The sequence below is a fragment of the Lynx canadensis genome, chromosome D1 (assembly GCF_007474595.2).
Source record: "Lynx canadensis isolate LIC74 chromosome D1, mLynCan4.pri.v2, whole genome shotgun sequence".
Taxonomy (NCBI): Eukaryota; Metazoa; Chordata; class Mammalia; order Carnivora; family Felidae; genus Lynx; species Lynx canadensis.
Window position 1 is genome coordinate 53,786,199 of NC_044312.2, and position 17,102 is coordinate 53,803,300.

The window sequence follows — 17,102 nt, forward strand, 5'->3', positions numbered from 1 at the left end:
ATGTCTGGGGAAGGAGACAGAGAAAATCAAAATTGCAGAGCAAGGGTTGGGGGGCGAGTGCTGTGACGGAGGTCACCCTGGGAGCCGGAAGGGCACGGAAGAGTGCCATTTCAGCAAGACTCGTAAATTCATGTTTTCCACTTAAGAAAAAATAGTTCCCAAAAGTCTCAACCTTTCATACTTAGAAAGAACTGGGCTCGGATTCCAAGACAGCTTCTCTGACCACATGACCTTGACCAACTTACTCTAGTACTTTGAGCCTCCGATTCCTTCTCTGTAAAACGAGCGTGATGGTGACAACAGTGGCTACTTCACAGAGCTGGAGAGATTCGAGGACACATCCTTTGAAAGCATTCATTGCCAAGCATTTAGCACAACGTCCATCATCATCATCGTTGAATATAATATAAATAATAAGAATAGTAATTCCTGGCTAACCTTCCCCCAGAACTAGAGAAAAGAAAGCAGTTCTTCCAGGGTGCCACAGAGCAGAGTGTTTATAAAGAGGTAAAAGACTGGCTTCCAGGGTCTGCTCTCGCTGGTAAACAAGAGCAGGCAATAGCTAATAAAATTTCAAATTAGCCATGACTTTTCACAGCCCTTCAATTGTGCTGGCTGATTTAATGGTCAGCGTCCCTGCTCGCTGGGATTGAATAATGGAGCATTTCTGCAGAGTTATGGATGCAGCAGCTGAATCTGTCATGCTAACATCAATAGCAGAATGCAAATAACCCTCAGCTTGGGCTGTAATTATGTGTTTAAGCGACGTCTGACAGGGCCAGCGTGGGAATGTGTGATGGAGGAGATGCAAGAGAAGACAGGTGCTTTGCGAGGCAGTTAGCGGGTGTATCTGGGAGCTGGGACAGGAGCCACAAGTTAGGACCCAGGACAGCGCTGGGGTGAGGGGAGCCCTTTCCTCCACATCTCAGGATGAATCTGGCAGGTGAGCAAAGAACAAATGGCCCTTCTCTTTGATGAGCCGTGTCGTAGACTCAGGGACAGCAAGGGGAGCAAGCCCTTAGTAAGCACTTACTGTTTATGGGGTACTCTGCTAGATTTGGGGACATATACTATGTTTTCTATTTATGTAACAAACACTTATGTGGCACTTTTACAATCCCCTTATGAGACATGTGCGAAACAGAGGCCAGGGAGTTTAAGTAACCTGCCCAAGGCCACACAGTGGTAAGTTTCAGAGCCAAGATTTGGCCCCAGACAGTCTGGGCCCTGAAATCCAGGCACTTCGCAGTGTGGTGCCCTCAAGGAAGTTATAAAGTCTTGGATACCATGCAAAAGTGGGTGAGAAAGACAAGGGATTTTTGTCCCTAATTGACTAAGGGGAAAAACTGGATTTCAGGCAGGTCAGGGAGCTTGCCCGAGGCCACAATACCTCTGAGGCTGGGGAGGGGGCCTAGGGGTGCCGCGTGGGGCACCAAATCTGGCCAGTGCAAATGCAGTGCTCTGCTGGGCAGCACCTCTGTCGTAAACCCAGGGAGACAGAAGCGAGGGAGGTATGTCAGTGATGAGGAGACTGGGGCTCGGAGAGTAAGTGCAGGAATTCATCCAGGGGCGTTCTTAGCCACAGTTCCGGGACTTGAACTTCAGCCTTGGCCTCATGATCCATCCACCATACCTCACTGTCTAATTGGATTGAATGAAGCGGGTGGTTTCCTGGCTTTTATGGACACTGTCATTTGGTTTCATCCCCTGCTTCATTTGTTAATCCATTCCATTCTCTTTGGTTTATTTATTTAACAGCCATGTTTGAATACTTGTACTAAGTGCTGGGGACACAACAGAGATAACCAGAGCAGGATCTGTGTCCCCATGGTGGTGGGGAAGCTTGCCCAAAGTCACACAGCTAATAAAGCAAGAGAGGCAGAATTTGAACCCAGAGGAATGCAAGTCCTTAGACTGTTTTCTGCCCACAAAGCACCCAGACTGTCACCCTGGGCTTTCCCTGTCCCCCACTTGGTGCAGTGTCCTCTAATCCCTGGGTTTGTTATTCTTTGTAAGCTATGCTATTGGGTGCCTGTAAAAGCACTAATGTGACCAAAAATCTGTGATCTGATTGGATTTCTTTCCTTGTACTTTGGGAAGCTGGAAGCCGTAATACAATTTCCAGTCCTGAAGAAATTCGTCCATGTGGCAAAGACATTCCCTGCTAGTAGCCCCTCGGTCAGAGACCTGAAGCCAACAGGCAAATGCAGGGACTCCCTCCCGCAGAAAGCAGAGCTGGGTCTCCCTGTATTTACATGGCAGCCGGCAGAGATGCAGGGAATCACAGCGCCTCTTCTCACCCCCAAAGCTAGTTAGTTTAAGCAAACTCTTAAATACCTCTCAAAACCATCCGCTTATCTCCACCTCCACTGTTCACTGCTCTGGTCTCAGCACCCACTACCTTTGCTCTGTGCCACCTCAGAGATGCCCTCGCCACTATGGAACCCCCAGCTTCCGCTCTAGGCCAACTGCAGTCCCTTCTCCCTGTTACAAGGACGGTTCTTTCAGAGATGCAGATCAGATGATGTCACCCCTGCTTTAAACCTTCCAGTAGCTCCCACCGTCCACCGGGGGTGAAATGCAAACTGCCTGAGCCGGCCCGAGTCCCCGGCACCTCTGCTTTGGCCAGCATCAACGGCCCCTTCCTGTGCTCGCCCCTCACCTTCTGAGCTGAGTGTAGCAGCTCAGACGTTCAGTATGTTCTCTCACCTCTGGGCCCTCATGTAATTCCTTCAAATTTAAAGAAACAACAACAAAGAAACGCATGTCACACTGTACTCTTGCTTGTCCATCTCTCCTGTTAGGCTAGTGGGAGCAGATCTGAAGTGCCTGGATCCCCTTGGTCCCCAGCAAAGGCCTTGGCTTATGTCAGGCACTTAAAGTTTTCCAGCAAGTGGCAAATAGGGAAACACGTGAAGGCACTGTGGACAAACGTGGCTGGTGGGACGTAGCACCATCAACTTCATGCTCTGTCTCCCCTGCAGATGGCTTGACGGACTGCATGGACCCCGACTGCTGCCTCCAGCCCCTCTGTCACGTCAACCCGCTGTGCCTGGGCTCCCCCGACCCTCTGGACATCATCCAGGAGACACAGGCCCCCGTGTCCCAGCAGAACCTGCACTCCTTCTACGACCGCATCAGGTTCCTCGTGGGCAGGGACAGCACACACATCATTCCGGGAGAGAACCCCTTTGACGGAGGGTGAGTCCGCTGGGCCTCAGATCCAGCCATGACTGTCTGCGGGAGAACTGAATCGCCTCGAGGGCCATGTTTGGGGTGGGTGGGAGGTGGGAGGAGGCCAGAAGGGTTCTTGATGGAATGTCAGGGGAAGCAGAGAAGCAGCCTCAGGTACCCACATTTAGAAAACTGCTATCCCAGGCATTTGGAATTTTAATGAGCAAAGTTTTGTTGTTCCCGCTGGGTGATAGATGGAGAGAGTGAGAAATCAAAGGTCCAAAGGGAATCTTGGATCAATACTCTCTTTGCAGTCAGCTATTACTGATTCTGCAGGCTCCAGACGAGCGGAAACCCTTTAACGCTGTTCAGCCTCAGAGCTGCCGTCCAGAAGGCTGTGGGGGTGGGGGCGCCCCCACTGGCATCTCAGGCCATCTGCCCATGCATTCCTTCACAGGTGTTCAGTTGTGTCCCCTACTGGACAGTTTTTTGCTGCAGTCCACTCTGTGCCAGATCCCGTGCTGGAATCACAGAGGTGAATAGAGCACAGTCCCTGCTCATTGGTCGCTTACAGTCCACTAAGGGGATGAAAAGAGCCCCGGTGTGATAGGCCAGAAAGAAATGTGCCCCCAGGCTACTCTGGGAACACAGAGGAGATACTCCTGGGTGGGGGGAAACCACGACTTAAGAACTGAGTCTTAAAGATGAGAAATGGTTCTCTTGGCCAGGGAAGGAAGGGTGTTCCAGGGAGAGGGAACAGCTGTGCAGAGACCAGGGGCCTGAAAAGGCACAGGAGCCAGCATAAGATAGCTCTCTGTTCTCTGCTCCCCAGACCAGCGTCTGTGAATGAGACATAGTATCCAAGAAGGAGCTACTTACAAGAATTTCTTTTGACCGTCTTCCAATATAGGGACATCTCTTTCTCTAGGAGTCAGCACAGTTCAATTCAGCAGTTACATAGTGTGTCCCTTCTATGTCCGTGACTTCCATGCCAGAGAGTTCCAGCCCTGTAGGGACAATGGGCTGTAATGAAGGGTAGGAAGGTTGAAGGCCATCCTCAAGTTCTGTTTCAAGGGGGAGATCAGCAGTTGCGGTGCCTGGGTAGCTCAGTTGGTTGGGCATCCGACTCTTGATTTCAGCTCAGGTCATGACCTCATAGTTTGTGAGTTTGAGCCGAATTGGGCTCTGTGCTGACAGTGTGCCTCCTTGAGATTTTCTCTCTCTCTCCCTCTCCCTCTGCCCCTCCTCTGCTCTCTATCCCTCTTTCTCAAAATAAATAAATAAACTTTGAAAAATTAATAATGAAAGGGGAAATCAACAGGCCTTAGTCATCAGTTGGGCCTGAGGAATGCAGGAAAAAGAAGTCTCTTACTCAGAGGCCTCGGGAGATAGATGGTGGCGCCTTCTCCATCAGGCTGGGGACCTGAGAGCAGCAGGAAGGTTGGGAGCAAGGTGATGACCTCCATCCTGAGCACGCTAAGGGCAAGGAAGGGACACACCTCAGTAGGACCCCCAAGACATGTTCATAGTTCATAAGCAGTTCTGGAGCTCACACGGACGTTAGAGTTATCGATCTGGGAGCCAGCAACAAGCAGGAGTCGAGACCAGGAACGCACAGCAGTCTGCTCCAGGAGAATGTGTGAGGGCAGAAGAGCAGGGACTAAGAAGGAATGAGGGGAAGCCACCCTGGGAGGTGGCGGTATCATCCCCAGAGTGTAACTGGGAACGCAAGGAGAAGGCCTCTCTACCGGGACGGGAAGGAGCCCTGGCTCTGGGCTTCACGCCGCAGGCCCAGGGGGTCGGCGGTGGGGGTAGGGTCCAGGGCATGGCCTCCCACTGCCCCAGCCCCCTCCCCACAAGGACAGGATGGGGAAGGTGAGGTGGGCGGAACACTCTGAGCCAGCGGAAGAGGCATCACAGGAGTGGGTAAAAGCATTCAAAGTGTAACCTTGTTAGAGATGAAAATGCTTGCTGTTCCAACAAATCTGTCATCTTACCCACAGAATATTGAGAACCTCAGAGGTCAGATAACCTTCCCAAATTCACAGGCTGGTCAAGTGACAGAGCCAGGAGCTGAGCTAGAGAGAGGAGAAACCTACTCACTGATCTTGGTCAGAAACGCTGCTTTTGTCCCTGGGTAGGAAGCTTCCCGCTCTTTTATTCAGTTGCGTGATTTTGTCTGTGTGCTTGTGGGCCTTCCCGTGGCAAGCGTTCTTTTAATCAACCGGAGGTTTGAAGATTATTCCTACCAAGGGGAATAGTCCTTCCTCAGCCTTTCTTTAGCGGACCCATTATGGGGTCTGAATAGGACTGTGGCCGCTTGGCTGCCCGTGGCTGTTGTGCCTAAGGAGTGCCCTGACCATGCCATCCTGGTCGGTGCCAGCAGGGACCGTGTCCCCTGCATGTCTTCTGGTGATGCACCAAGCCTGCTGCTTACGTGCCACAGATCACGGCGGGACCCACACGGGGATTTCAGGATGTTGCTCTGGCGGGTCTGACCTGCCTGAAGGTGCCTGTCAAGCAGGGAGCTTGAGAAACCTGTACCGGGAGAAATGGACCTCCGAGCATGAGGGAAGAGTATAGGCCTCGGAGTCAGGCCAGTTGGTGTTTCACACCCTGGCTCTGCCACCGCTGGATCCGTGGCTCTGGGCAAGTGACTTAATAAAACGAATATGTGAACGTCTCCCAGCCCTCTAAAGTGAGTCCTCCAGGAAGGGAACACATCTTACTCATTTTAGCGCTCAGTAGATGCTCAAAACAAATACGCATACTTACTGCCTTGAACAATGAAGGAATGGAAGAAAGGAAGGAGAGAGGGAGGGGTGGACGGAGGAAGGATGGGAGGATACATTATCTATTTTCCTTAATTTGGGACTGAGGATTCAGAGTCCAGGGAGGTTAAATCATCTGCTAAAAATCATATTACAGATGAGCAGCAGAGGCAGGAGAAGTCGGCTCCCAGATCATTGTTTATGGATCTGTCACCTTCAGTTAAACTACAGATGCTTTGAAGGCAGAGACCATTCATCTCTCAAACCTGTCATACTTAGGGCAGGGCCTGGAATATGGGATTCACTCTACAAATGAATGGGTAAATGGAAGCTTCTAAATGTTACTGTGAAAATTCCTTTTAGCTAATATTTGCCACGTCGTCATGTCTGTGCTCCTCGCTGGCCTAGATTCACAAGGAGCAGCTATCTATCACTACGGAGTATCTCCAGACAGATTTTTATGTAAAACAAGCCCAAGCTGGAAACATGAGGCATCAGATGCTTTTCTCGTTGGACTGCCCACGGGGTATTCCGTTTTCTGATCTGGGCCAGCAATTTAGTGCTCATGTGCATAGTTGGAATAAGTGAAACACCTGATACCAAGTTGGGGTTGTTGCTTACTTTCCTTCCCCTCGTGTGAAGGAAGGCAGCTTGATAGAAAGTGCTAGAAAGTGCCCAGAGTTTGAATCGTGGCTTTCCCTCCCACCAGCTCTGTGTGGCCTTAGAGGAAACGATGTAACCTCTGTGCATGGGCCTCCAATTATAAGTTGGCAATAACAGTGACTGTTTCGTGAATGCCATTGAAAGGGTTAACTGAAATAAAGCATCTGGCACAGAACTTGGTACCTAGGAGGTCAGTAAATGGTAGGTTTATGGTGGTGGCATGGCCTAGTGAAAGAAACACAAGCTTTGGAATCAGACAACTGGATTTAAAGTCTGTTACATCCACTTTCTAGCTGTGTGACCTTGGGCAAATTCCTTAACCTCTCTGAGCTTCAGTTTCCTCATCCGTAAGAGCCGGGTAATAATGTCTACAGAGTTGCCAGGAAAATTAAATGAATGAAACACACACACACACACACACACACACACACAAACAAAGTACATACAGTTGTAACCTGATACCACACAAAAAACATCTGCTAATTCGAAGATGATGACGGTGGTGGTGGTGATGGTGTGAAAAAGAGCTTCCCACTCCACTTTTTTAACTGGAAGTACAGCTTGATAGTGACCTGCCCTCTAGGGACGTCCAGCAGGCACCGAGAGAGGAGCGAGGTGTTGAATCCTTATTTGAGGAAGGGAAAAGGCAGCCTTGTGCCAGCCTGCTGTCAGCTGGGGTCCTTGTCAGGGAGGAATCCAGTGGCACTTCTCCAGAGAGGGGGGTTTCTGATGGGCAGGCGGCCCCGACCTGGTGGCTGTGTGCAACAGTAACAAGGCCTGGGCCTGACAGAAAACCCCACACTCTCCTGCACCCCGTATGCTGTGGCACAGCTTGTACAGTCCGCGTGCGAGTCCTTGGAACAGGCTTCACGATGCAGGCTGTCACCCAGAAACCCGGCAGCATCGCTGAGCCCAGCAATGACAGGCAATCCCAGAGATGCTGCTCCTTCAGGCTGCAGCCTCCCAGCCCGGAGGCTCCTGACCCGGGGCCCAGTTAAGAGCAGGAGGTTCTCCAGAGCCACGGCTGACACGTGCGGGGTCCCTTATGTTTCTGTGTGGCACCCCTGCTGGCGTCAGAGGCTCTGGGGCAGGGCGGGCCCTCGGGAGGATGAACAGCAGCGCTTCGGCAAGCGAGGGCCCCAGCCAAGCAGAGTAGGCGCTCAGCTGGGCTGGACTCCTTGGAGGAGAGCACAGAGCTTGACTCAGAACTGCAGCAGAAGGACCGCCAGGAGGGCTTGGAGAAAGGAAGGCCTCCTGTGGCTCTTCCGTGTCCCCAGGGCAGGTGTTTTACACGGGTTTAATGAATACAGTAGCTCTACCTGACGTTCTGCCTCTGTCGTCCTCAACTCCACGTAAGCGATAGAGATGTGAATGGCTTCAGCTGATCGAATGTGGGTCTAAAGTAGGAGGGGACAGAGCAGACAGGAGAACCGCCATCGCCAGATTAGATGGCTTGAAGACCGACTTTCTTTCCCAGCCTGGAGGCCCACACCCTATCTGCTCAGTGGAGGCCCTCACCTGGAGTCACAGGGAAAATACAGTGTAGGGTGCCCTCTGCGTGGGAAGGAAGGGGCCACTCAGGTCTGCAGGTGGAAGATGGATCCCCAACTGACCATCCATACAGGGAGGGCAGGTAACAGGACCCAGAGTGTGGAGCTTGGAGCCCGATGGTTGGAAAAAGGAGGGAAGCATGAGACGTTTCTTCCTCAGAGAACACCCAAGGCAGCTCTGTCTGTATGACACAACTTTAGATGCATCTCCTCTTGGGAGGGACAGGCTGGACATAGGGCAGACAGATCCCTTCAGCAAATAGTTGTGGATTGCCAATGCCGGACAGGTTAGCAGATTATAGGAAGAGGGTCTGACAAAAAAGAATCACCCCTGAGTTACTTGAATATCAGTTCACAGTGTGTTTGAGGATGCTGTATTGATGAGAGAAACGTGATGTTGTCAAGCCTTTCTGGGCCCCTCTAAGTCTAATAGGTTATCAGCTCACTCAGGTAAGGAAGCTGGGTAGGGGCAGTTGCCATGAAAATCAGCTGATGGGACACACTGAGCCCAAAGAGAAAAGACTTGAGGAGTCAGGGGACTCAGAAAAAGGAGGGATGGATGATAAGGTCATTTATCACAAAGGAGGCACAGGATCATGTGCTACGGAGAGGGTCAGACCCTATGGAGAGGGGACACGGGGCAGGCCCAGAGGGGAACAGAGGTGCCACACAACACAAGCTCTGCTTGGTAAATACTGCTCTGCGCAAGGCCTGCAAGAAAAAGATTCACATCTATGCCCTCTTACCTTGAGGGCACGTCATGTGTCCCATACTGTGTTAGTTGTTGAACCCCTGGTGCCAAGCACAGAGGTTGGCCCAGACTAAACCACACAGATCGCAGAATGAATCAGCCAATCAGCCAGTGCTGAGTGCCTGAAGAGAAGTAGAGACAGAGCGTCCCACGAGTTCAAAAGCATGGCCATCACTCCCGCTGCACACCCCAGGGCCGCGTCTGGAAATGAATGAACAAACCAGCAGGTGAACTAATGAATGAAGCTTCCAGCACGACGTGGCCTTTAGCCTGAAACAAAGATTTTAGTGAGGATGGTTGGCCATTAAAACATTATTTATCCCACTTCAGCTCGCAACAACCCATTAGTGCATCATGAAATCAATGTAGTGAGTCGAAACTATTTTTTTAAAAAAAGTAAATTTAGACGGAAATGGGGTACAGTGGAATGGAAAATATTAGTGCAGCCCCATGACGAGGATATGTATTGCACGAAACGTGGTTGTCCGTATGTATGCACGTGCGCGCTCCTGAATAAACTGCATTGCTTAGTGTTGGCTTCAGTTGAACAGGACTTAAAAATGCATTCTAGACTGAGGAACCAGCATGACTTTCTGGGATAATCAGAGAATTGAGAGAATTTTAATGTGGCTGGAGCATAATGATGGTGATACTGTTTTCTAAATCCAAAGTCAAGAGACGTTCTCTAACCTTTGAAATCAAGATGGTCTTAGGAAGTCTGGGGTATATGATCCTGGTGTACAGAGGGGGCGTGTGGGAGAAGGAAGAATATAGGGTACTGTGCAGCGAGACAGATACAGAACTGAGAAAGGTCAGCCCCTCACCTGTTCACTAGCCAGAACAGAGTTTTTCATCTCAGGACCTAAAACTGGCTATAAAGAGAAGTGAGATAACCTTGGTGCCATGTAAGTCTTCAGAATTTCCTTCAGATCCTTTGTAAAGACACAAAGTTTCAGGGCACCTGGGTGGCTCAGTTGGTTAAGCATCCAACTCTGATTTCTGCTCAGGTCATGATCTCACAGTTCATGAGTTCGAGCCCCACGTTGGGCTCTGTGCTGACGGTGCAAAACCTGCGTGGGATTCTCTCTCTCCCTCTCTGTCTGTCCCTCCCCAGCTCATGCTTGCTCGCTCACTCTCTGTCTCTCTCCTTCAAAATAAATAAACATTTAAAAAGAGAAAAAGACACACAGTTCCCAGGAATTTTGAAAGCCAGGGTTTCCAAGGGGGGAAAAAAAATAACAGGAGGGAAAAAAGATCATGTCTGTACCATAATCTTTTCTCAGCGCACTGCAGACATAAAGCGACATGCAAGGATCAGTGGCAGAGCAGTTACAGAAAAGCACTTACGTGCCACCCCACCCGCATCCCCCAGCCCCAGGCCTTCGACAGCCCTCAGCCAGCCCTCAGAGAGGCTGAGCAGTAGAGACCATCTAATGGAGCTCAAATAAACACCAGCTTCCTGACAGCTGGCTTCTGAGTGAATTTATTATTGAATTATACTCCTGCGTTTCAGAACAAGCTGAGCTGACAGGCTACCCCATCAGTTTAAGGAGAGGGGGGCAGGGAGAAAGACAATGATGAATTACCCTGACGGAAGATGGAAGAAGGGAAGGATCCTGCTTCCTCCAAAATGCCAGCCATTATATATTATTCATGTTGGTTTTTAAAAAATCCCTCCCCACGTTGAAATGAATGTTTATGATGATAAAGCAACTAGGTGAATTTAATTCAGGATGCAGGCAGCAACTTCTCACATCATCCTGATGAGCAGCTAACAACTCCTCCTCTGCCACTTGATCATCCCTTTATTGATTTCAAAACCGAATTACAATCTCTGTTTGCTTGGTAGCTTGAGCCGGCTCCTAGCTGTCCATCACAGGAGGCATTAGCAGAGGATGCTGTGCTTAAGCGAGAACCACTCGGGGTCTTTGTGGGGAGGGACTGCATTCAAGTCTTCGGGCAAATGAGAGCAAACGACCTTGGGCGAGCAAGGCTCCATTTCCTCATCTGTAACGTGGGGCTACCAATTCCCACCGTGCAGGTTGTTTGGAAGATTAAATGAGTTAAAACACCTGAAAGCCTGATGGCCGGCATGTAGCACACATTCAGTAATGACACCTAACGTTTACCAAGAATGTTCTGTGTGTCAGCATTGTTGGAAATGGTGTGTACATTTCCTAAGTAGTAACACCTTTACATCTCCCCCCAAACCAGATGACATAGGGACTTCATCAGCCTTCTTTTACAGATGGGAAACGGAGGCACAGAGAATTGAGCGACCTCGCCAAAGACACAGGGCTCGTAAGTGGCAGGGCCAGCAGGAAGCCAAGCCGAATGCCTCTGGAGCCTACGTGCTGAGCCTCCGTTCCCTGCCTGGTCCTTTATATTGCCATCTCGGCATCTTCAGTTCGGAAATCCGTACAGCATGATTCTGCTACAACTCTACAACCCCGGCTTGCCCTGACTTTCTATCTAATACTATACAGCGTGGTGTAAAGAGGATGTGCAAGAAGTCTGTGTGCTTCAGAGCACCAGCCTCAGAGGCAGGTAGCCTGGGCTTGCATCCCAGTCCCACCCTTTGCTAGCTGTTATGACCTTGAACAAGCCTCACTCTATGCCTCACTTTCTCCATCTGTCATATGAGGATAATAACCCATACCTCATGGGGATGTCTGAGGATTAAATGAGATGTAAAACACTTATGTGTCAGGGCAGTACGCATTCAATAAGTGTTAGTGGCCCTTGTCCACTAATAGCAAGAGTTAGCATCAGCGTTAGCAAGGACATTAGTATCTGTATGGGTTTTAGTGTCGCTGTGAAAACTGGGAGAAAAATGAGGATCTGAGCCAGAAGCCTATTAGTGTAGTTATAGAATTGTTGCAAATGCCATAGCACCATGGCAGGTAGAGGTGAATGGACCTTGAGATCATCAGGTAGAAGAGGAAACTTTGAGGTCAGAGAAAGCTCTTGGCTCAGCAGGGTAGGAACAGGGCTCTCCTGAGTCCTAAGTGAGGGCTCTCTCAAGCAGTAATTCTAGTGTTTATAAATTTCGAGCAACAAGAAGTAAAAATATTGGAAAGCCATCCATCACATTACTAAGACTGGCCTCAATGGAGTTCTTAGGGTCAGGACTTATCAAATACCTCTGCAGTGAGTCTAACCAGCCCTCCAGTCTGATCCTGGAGGCATCAAAAGTTGGCTACAAGTGAGCCCCGCAGTGCTGGGCTGTGATGGGCTGTGATGTGGACAGAAGCTGCTACCTCAGGACAGTGTTCTGGCAGAAGAGAGAGCTGTGCCCACCTGCCTCCCCTGCCTCTGCCTTCCCCTCCCCCGCCTCTGCCTCCCTCTTCCCCTCCCACCCCGGCAGGACCCCGCACATCCAACCTGTAGGCCTCTAGCACCAACCCCAATCCAAAGAGAAGGCGTAGAGCAGCCCCAGCTGCTCAGTCTCAGGTCCTTCAAATGCTCTGCTCTCTGACCATTGGCTTACCAGCTCTGCGATGCGGGTTTCTGCCCTGGCCCAGAATCCTAACCTCACTTTCTGTGCCCCAGTTCCTGAGACGAGCAACCCAGGACCCCTGCCACCCAAGGACTCAAGTCTTTCCTTCTCTTGCCAGGCTCCTACCCTTGCCACATCTGGTCCTGGAGCTCCATCACTGCTCTGCTCAGGAACTTGGGCATTATTGCCTGGTAACACACAGGACATCCACATCCAGCCACCCCTGGGAGCCACCTCATCATGGCTATGCCCCTGTCAGATCCTCCTCCCCTGTCCCTTGAATGACTGTTGACTTTAAACACCACCTGTCAATTGCTCTATGCCTCAGACTCAGTCTGCTGAGTGGATTTTCTGCATGCCCCTTTCTGCATCTCTGCCCAGCATTGTCCCCAACCTAGGAAGTGAGTCTAATTGTGATCCATTCCTATCTCCCCTTTCGGAGTGAAACAACAGAAGTCTCCCTTTTCCAGGAGAAAGCAGAACCCGTCCTGTGCTCTGACAGGAAGACAGGACACACAGTCCCTGAATGGACTTGTACACCGAGAGACTATATGTGGAGTCACACTTTAGCAGAGGTGCCTCAAGTTTTTCTAACAGCACAAAGCATCTCCTGAGAATTCTTAGAAGCAGGCCTCTTGATTCGAAGCACAGAGAACAGCCTTTTGGGACATGTCTCATACCTTCCATGTCCCTGTCCCCACTCTTTCTAAGCAACATTCCAGGCAGGAGACTTGCTCCTCCAAAATGATCTCCACTGGCCAGCCTCTGTCAGGACTGTTTCTCCTTTGCCACAGCCAATGGATTCGTTTCTGTGACATAGAGTGTTATGAATAGTCAAGGGCTCTGTTCTCGTGTGCACCTCTGTCAGCCAGCAGAATATTCCAGAGGGCTCCTGTGGGAGATGACTCAGCCCAAAGCATCAGCATTCAGCAGTCAGGTTGCCTACAGGCTTGGGTGATCTGAGCTGCAGCCTGAAAGCTCATGCTCCCTGAGAATCTGAAGGACTCAACAGCCGCATGAAGCCAGGAGGTCACAGAATGGTGGCTTCTGGGCTCTGCAGGAGGCACAGCCTGGGGGCTTAGGAGACACTAACAGTTGCCAGACCATCTTGTCACTAGATGCCCCCAGGTGGTGTCAGGGTACTATAGCAGACCTGTCAATGTCCCAGCCTTGATGTCTGATAGAGAGGATCCCTGCCCAGCTCCAGACATCACATACCTCACCTATAAATGAGGGGCTTGGATTCAGTCCCCGCAAGGAACTTTCTTAGCTGAAAAATTAAATTTCTGTTAATCTGAAGAAGATTGTGGATTTCTCCTGCTATCTCCCTAGACATATACAAAATAGTCTGAGAGAAGAAGCTTTTTCTGAATGAACTGGAGTACTTCCCTGTGATGTTTATTCCATATACCCAGCAGGTGATCTGGAAGCCTGTGGTAGAGTCTGAACTGAACCCAATTCCAAATGGAAGAACAAAAATCAGGGTACATGGGCAGAGCCTGGTGCTCGATTCTAGCTGTGGGAAAGTTTGTAGGTCATGCTGGCATGACCTGGGAGGCAGCATCCCTTTTTATCCCATACTTGTTATACTTCCAGATATGATGATTTTTTTTTAAATGATGATATCCATTCCAGAATCTGAGTTCCTCAGACACGGAGATTGTGTCTCATTTATTGTTAGTTATTCAACTGCTTAGAATACGATAGGAAATAAAACAGAAACTACAGGCACTGCCCTCCTGCAGTTTCCATAAGTAAATAAGAAAATGGATAAATAAATACTACCCAGCACTGTGTCCATCTAGTACATAGCAAGTGCTCAATTAAAGATCCAATAACTGAACCCTATTTTTATTTACCAGACCTCTGTCTGAGTTTCTCTTCCCTCAACCCGTATCTATCCTTTCCTTTGGGCTAATTGAAATAACTATACTCATTTTTTTTTTGCCTTCATCATTTTCTTTCATTCATTCGTGTGATATTCATTTATTTCTTTCCTCAACATTTACTGAATGAATCCTATACACCTAGTCCTGTGCTGGGCACTGGACTTAAAAGGTGGGAAGAACATGGTTGTTACCCTCAAAGAACTGGCAATCTAGAAAAGAAGATGAGATGTTTGAACTAGCGAATACACTTTAGTGGGATGAATACATTGTGTTTTGTTCACTAAAGCAGGGAGTGCCTTCTTTGTACTGGGGAAATAAGGAAGAGCTTCACTGAAAAGCAGACCTTCAAGGAGAGGTTAGTAAGAATGAGAAAGACATTTGAGGCAGATGAAGTAGCATAGACAAAGGCAGAGAGGCATGGAAATGCATGCCAGGACGACGATATGAGACGTAAATTTCACATGGCAGCAACACAGGATATGAGAATGGCAAAACGGGACGTAGCCTGCAGAGGCCAGCAGGGGCCAGATCCTGAAGGATCTTAAATGCCAAGCTGAAGACTATGGGCTTTGTCTGGAGACAGTGGGATACTGCGGAAAATGACTTGTATAGCACAGAGTTTCTGGTGCTATGGTAAAAGAACAGTGATAAAGTTTGGACAGTTGGGGAGCTCAGATCTACACGGTGCCTGAAGAGAAGATCGAGTCCAATCCCCTGCCCTCCCAATAAGTCAGGAACATCAAAAGTTAAGTGATTAGATCAAGTTCTATCATTGTTGGCCTAAGGTCAGTGAAAGAAACCTAGGAAGAGCTTTGAAATAAGTGAAAAAGAATGAAGCACAACTAGAAGGTAACTTTTGAATATAATAATCGATAGCATATTGAAGATTATTTCATTAATAGAAATCACAAACACACACCACTGTAACTCTAGCACAGTACCGTGGTCCCGAGATGGGTGCCCAATGTGGTCCATGAGGTACAGGGAGAAAATTAGAGTGTCTACCTGTATTGACTTTTTACCTTAAAAAGTCATGTTTTAGTCAATGTTTTAGTCATATAGGACACTAGGTTTTCACTCATTTGCTCCCTTGGTCCCAATGTTAGTTGGTAACAAGGTGTTCTTAGAGAGACAGTGAACCTGTGCTGGTTGATTCTGGTGTATTACAACATGACTGCAGTGTGTGTGTGTGTGTGTGTGTGTGTGTGTGTGTGTGTAAAATCTAGTTTCAAATAAACCTATGCATCAAATGGTCCGGTGCCATAGAAAGATCCTTGTAGAGTAGCTGCAGATCAAGGACAATACAGTGTGAGTGCAAGCAAACAAACAAAACAAAACAAAAATGGCAGAGCTGGTACTTCTAGTATAGTCTTCTCAACTCCGCTATCAAGTGAAAACCAATAAGGTTCATTTTCATCAGATCAAACAGACAGGTAACCAAGATTCAAAGTTTTCAAGAATCTAAAAAATGTTAATCCAAAGACTCAGCATTATCAAGAAGACTATTTGAAATACAGGCATGCCTCAGAGACATTACAGGTTCCATTCCAGATCACTGTAGTAAAGCAAATAGTGCGATAAAGGAAAGCAAGTGAATTTTTCGTTTCCCAGTGCATATAAAAGTTAGATTTAAATTATATTATAGACTATTAAGTGTGAAATATAATTATCTCTTAAAAACAATGTACATACCTTAATTCAAAAATAACTTCATTGCTAAAGAATTCTAACCATCATCAGAGCTTTCAGTGAATCATAATTTTTTTTTTTTTTTTTTTGCTGATCAAGGGTCTTGCCTTGATGCTGATGGCTGCTGACTGCTCAGGGTGGTGGTTGCTGAAAGTTGGGTGGCCGAGGCAGCTTCTTAAAACAAGTCAACAATGGGGGCGCCTGGGTGGCTCAGTTGGTTGAGCATCTGACTCTTGATTTGGGCTCAGGTCATGATCCCAAGGGTCATGGGATCAAGTCCTGCATCAGGTTCCACACTGGGAGTGGAGCCTACTTAAGATTCTCTCTCCCTCTATCCCTCTCCCGCTTACACTCTGTCTCAAAAATAATAATGCTAATGATGACAAAAATGAAGTTTGCCACATTGATTGACTCTTGCTTGCAAGAACAATTTGTCTGTAACATGCGATGCTGTTTGACAGCATTTTACCCACAATAGAACTTCTTTCAAAACTGGAGTCCATCCTCTCACACCTGCCACCGCTTTACAAACTAAGTTTATGTTGTATTGTAAATCCTTTGTGTCAGTTCAGCAATCTTCACAGCATCTTCACCAGGAGTAGATCCCATCTCAAGAAAACACTTCCTTTGCTCATCCATGAGAAGCCACTCCTCATCTGGTCAAGTTTTATTATGAGATTTGCCCTAATTCAGCTATGTCTTCAGGCTCCGCCTATAATTCTAGTTCTCTTGGTCTTTCTACCACATCTTCAGTTACTTCCTCCACTGAGGTCTTGAACCCCTCAAAGTCACCCGTGAGGGTTAGAGTCCACTTCTTCCAAATTCCTATTCATGTTGATATTTTGACCTCATAAATCACAAATGTTCTTCAAGGCATCTAGAATGGTGAATCCTTTCCAGAAGGCTTTCAATTTACTTTGTCCAGACCCACTAGAGGAATTTCTATCTATGGCAGCTATAGCCTTATGATATGTATTTCTTAAAATAATAAGACTTGAAGATCAAAATGACTCCTTGATCCACGGGCTGCAGGATGGATGTTGCGTTAGCGGGCATGAAAACAACATTCATCTCGTACATCTCCATCAACGCTCTCAGGTGACCAGATGCATTGTC

General features: G+C 48.4%; 1 protein-coding gene across 1 annotated transcript in view; it reads left to right on the top strand.

Annotated features, from left to right (window-relative positions):
* The window catches only part of TENM4 (teneurin transmembrane protein 4), a 219,023-nt gene that overhangs the window by 123,114 nt on the left and 78,807 nt on the right, over positions 1 to 17,102 (top strand). Inside the window, 1 exon segment of the mRNA XM_030332936.1 lies at positions 2,985 to 3,201. Coding sequence (XP_030188796.1) covers positions 2,985 to 3,201 — 217 coding nt within the window.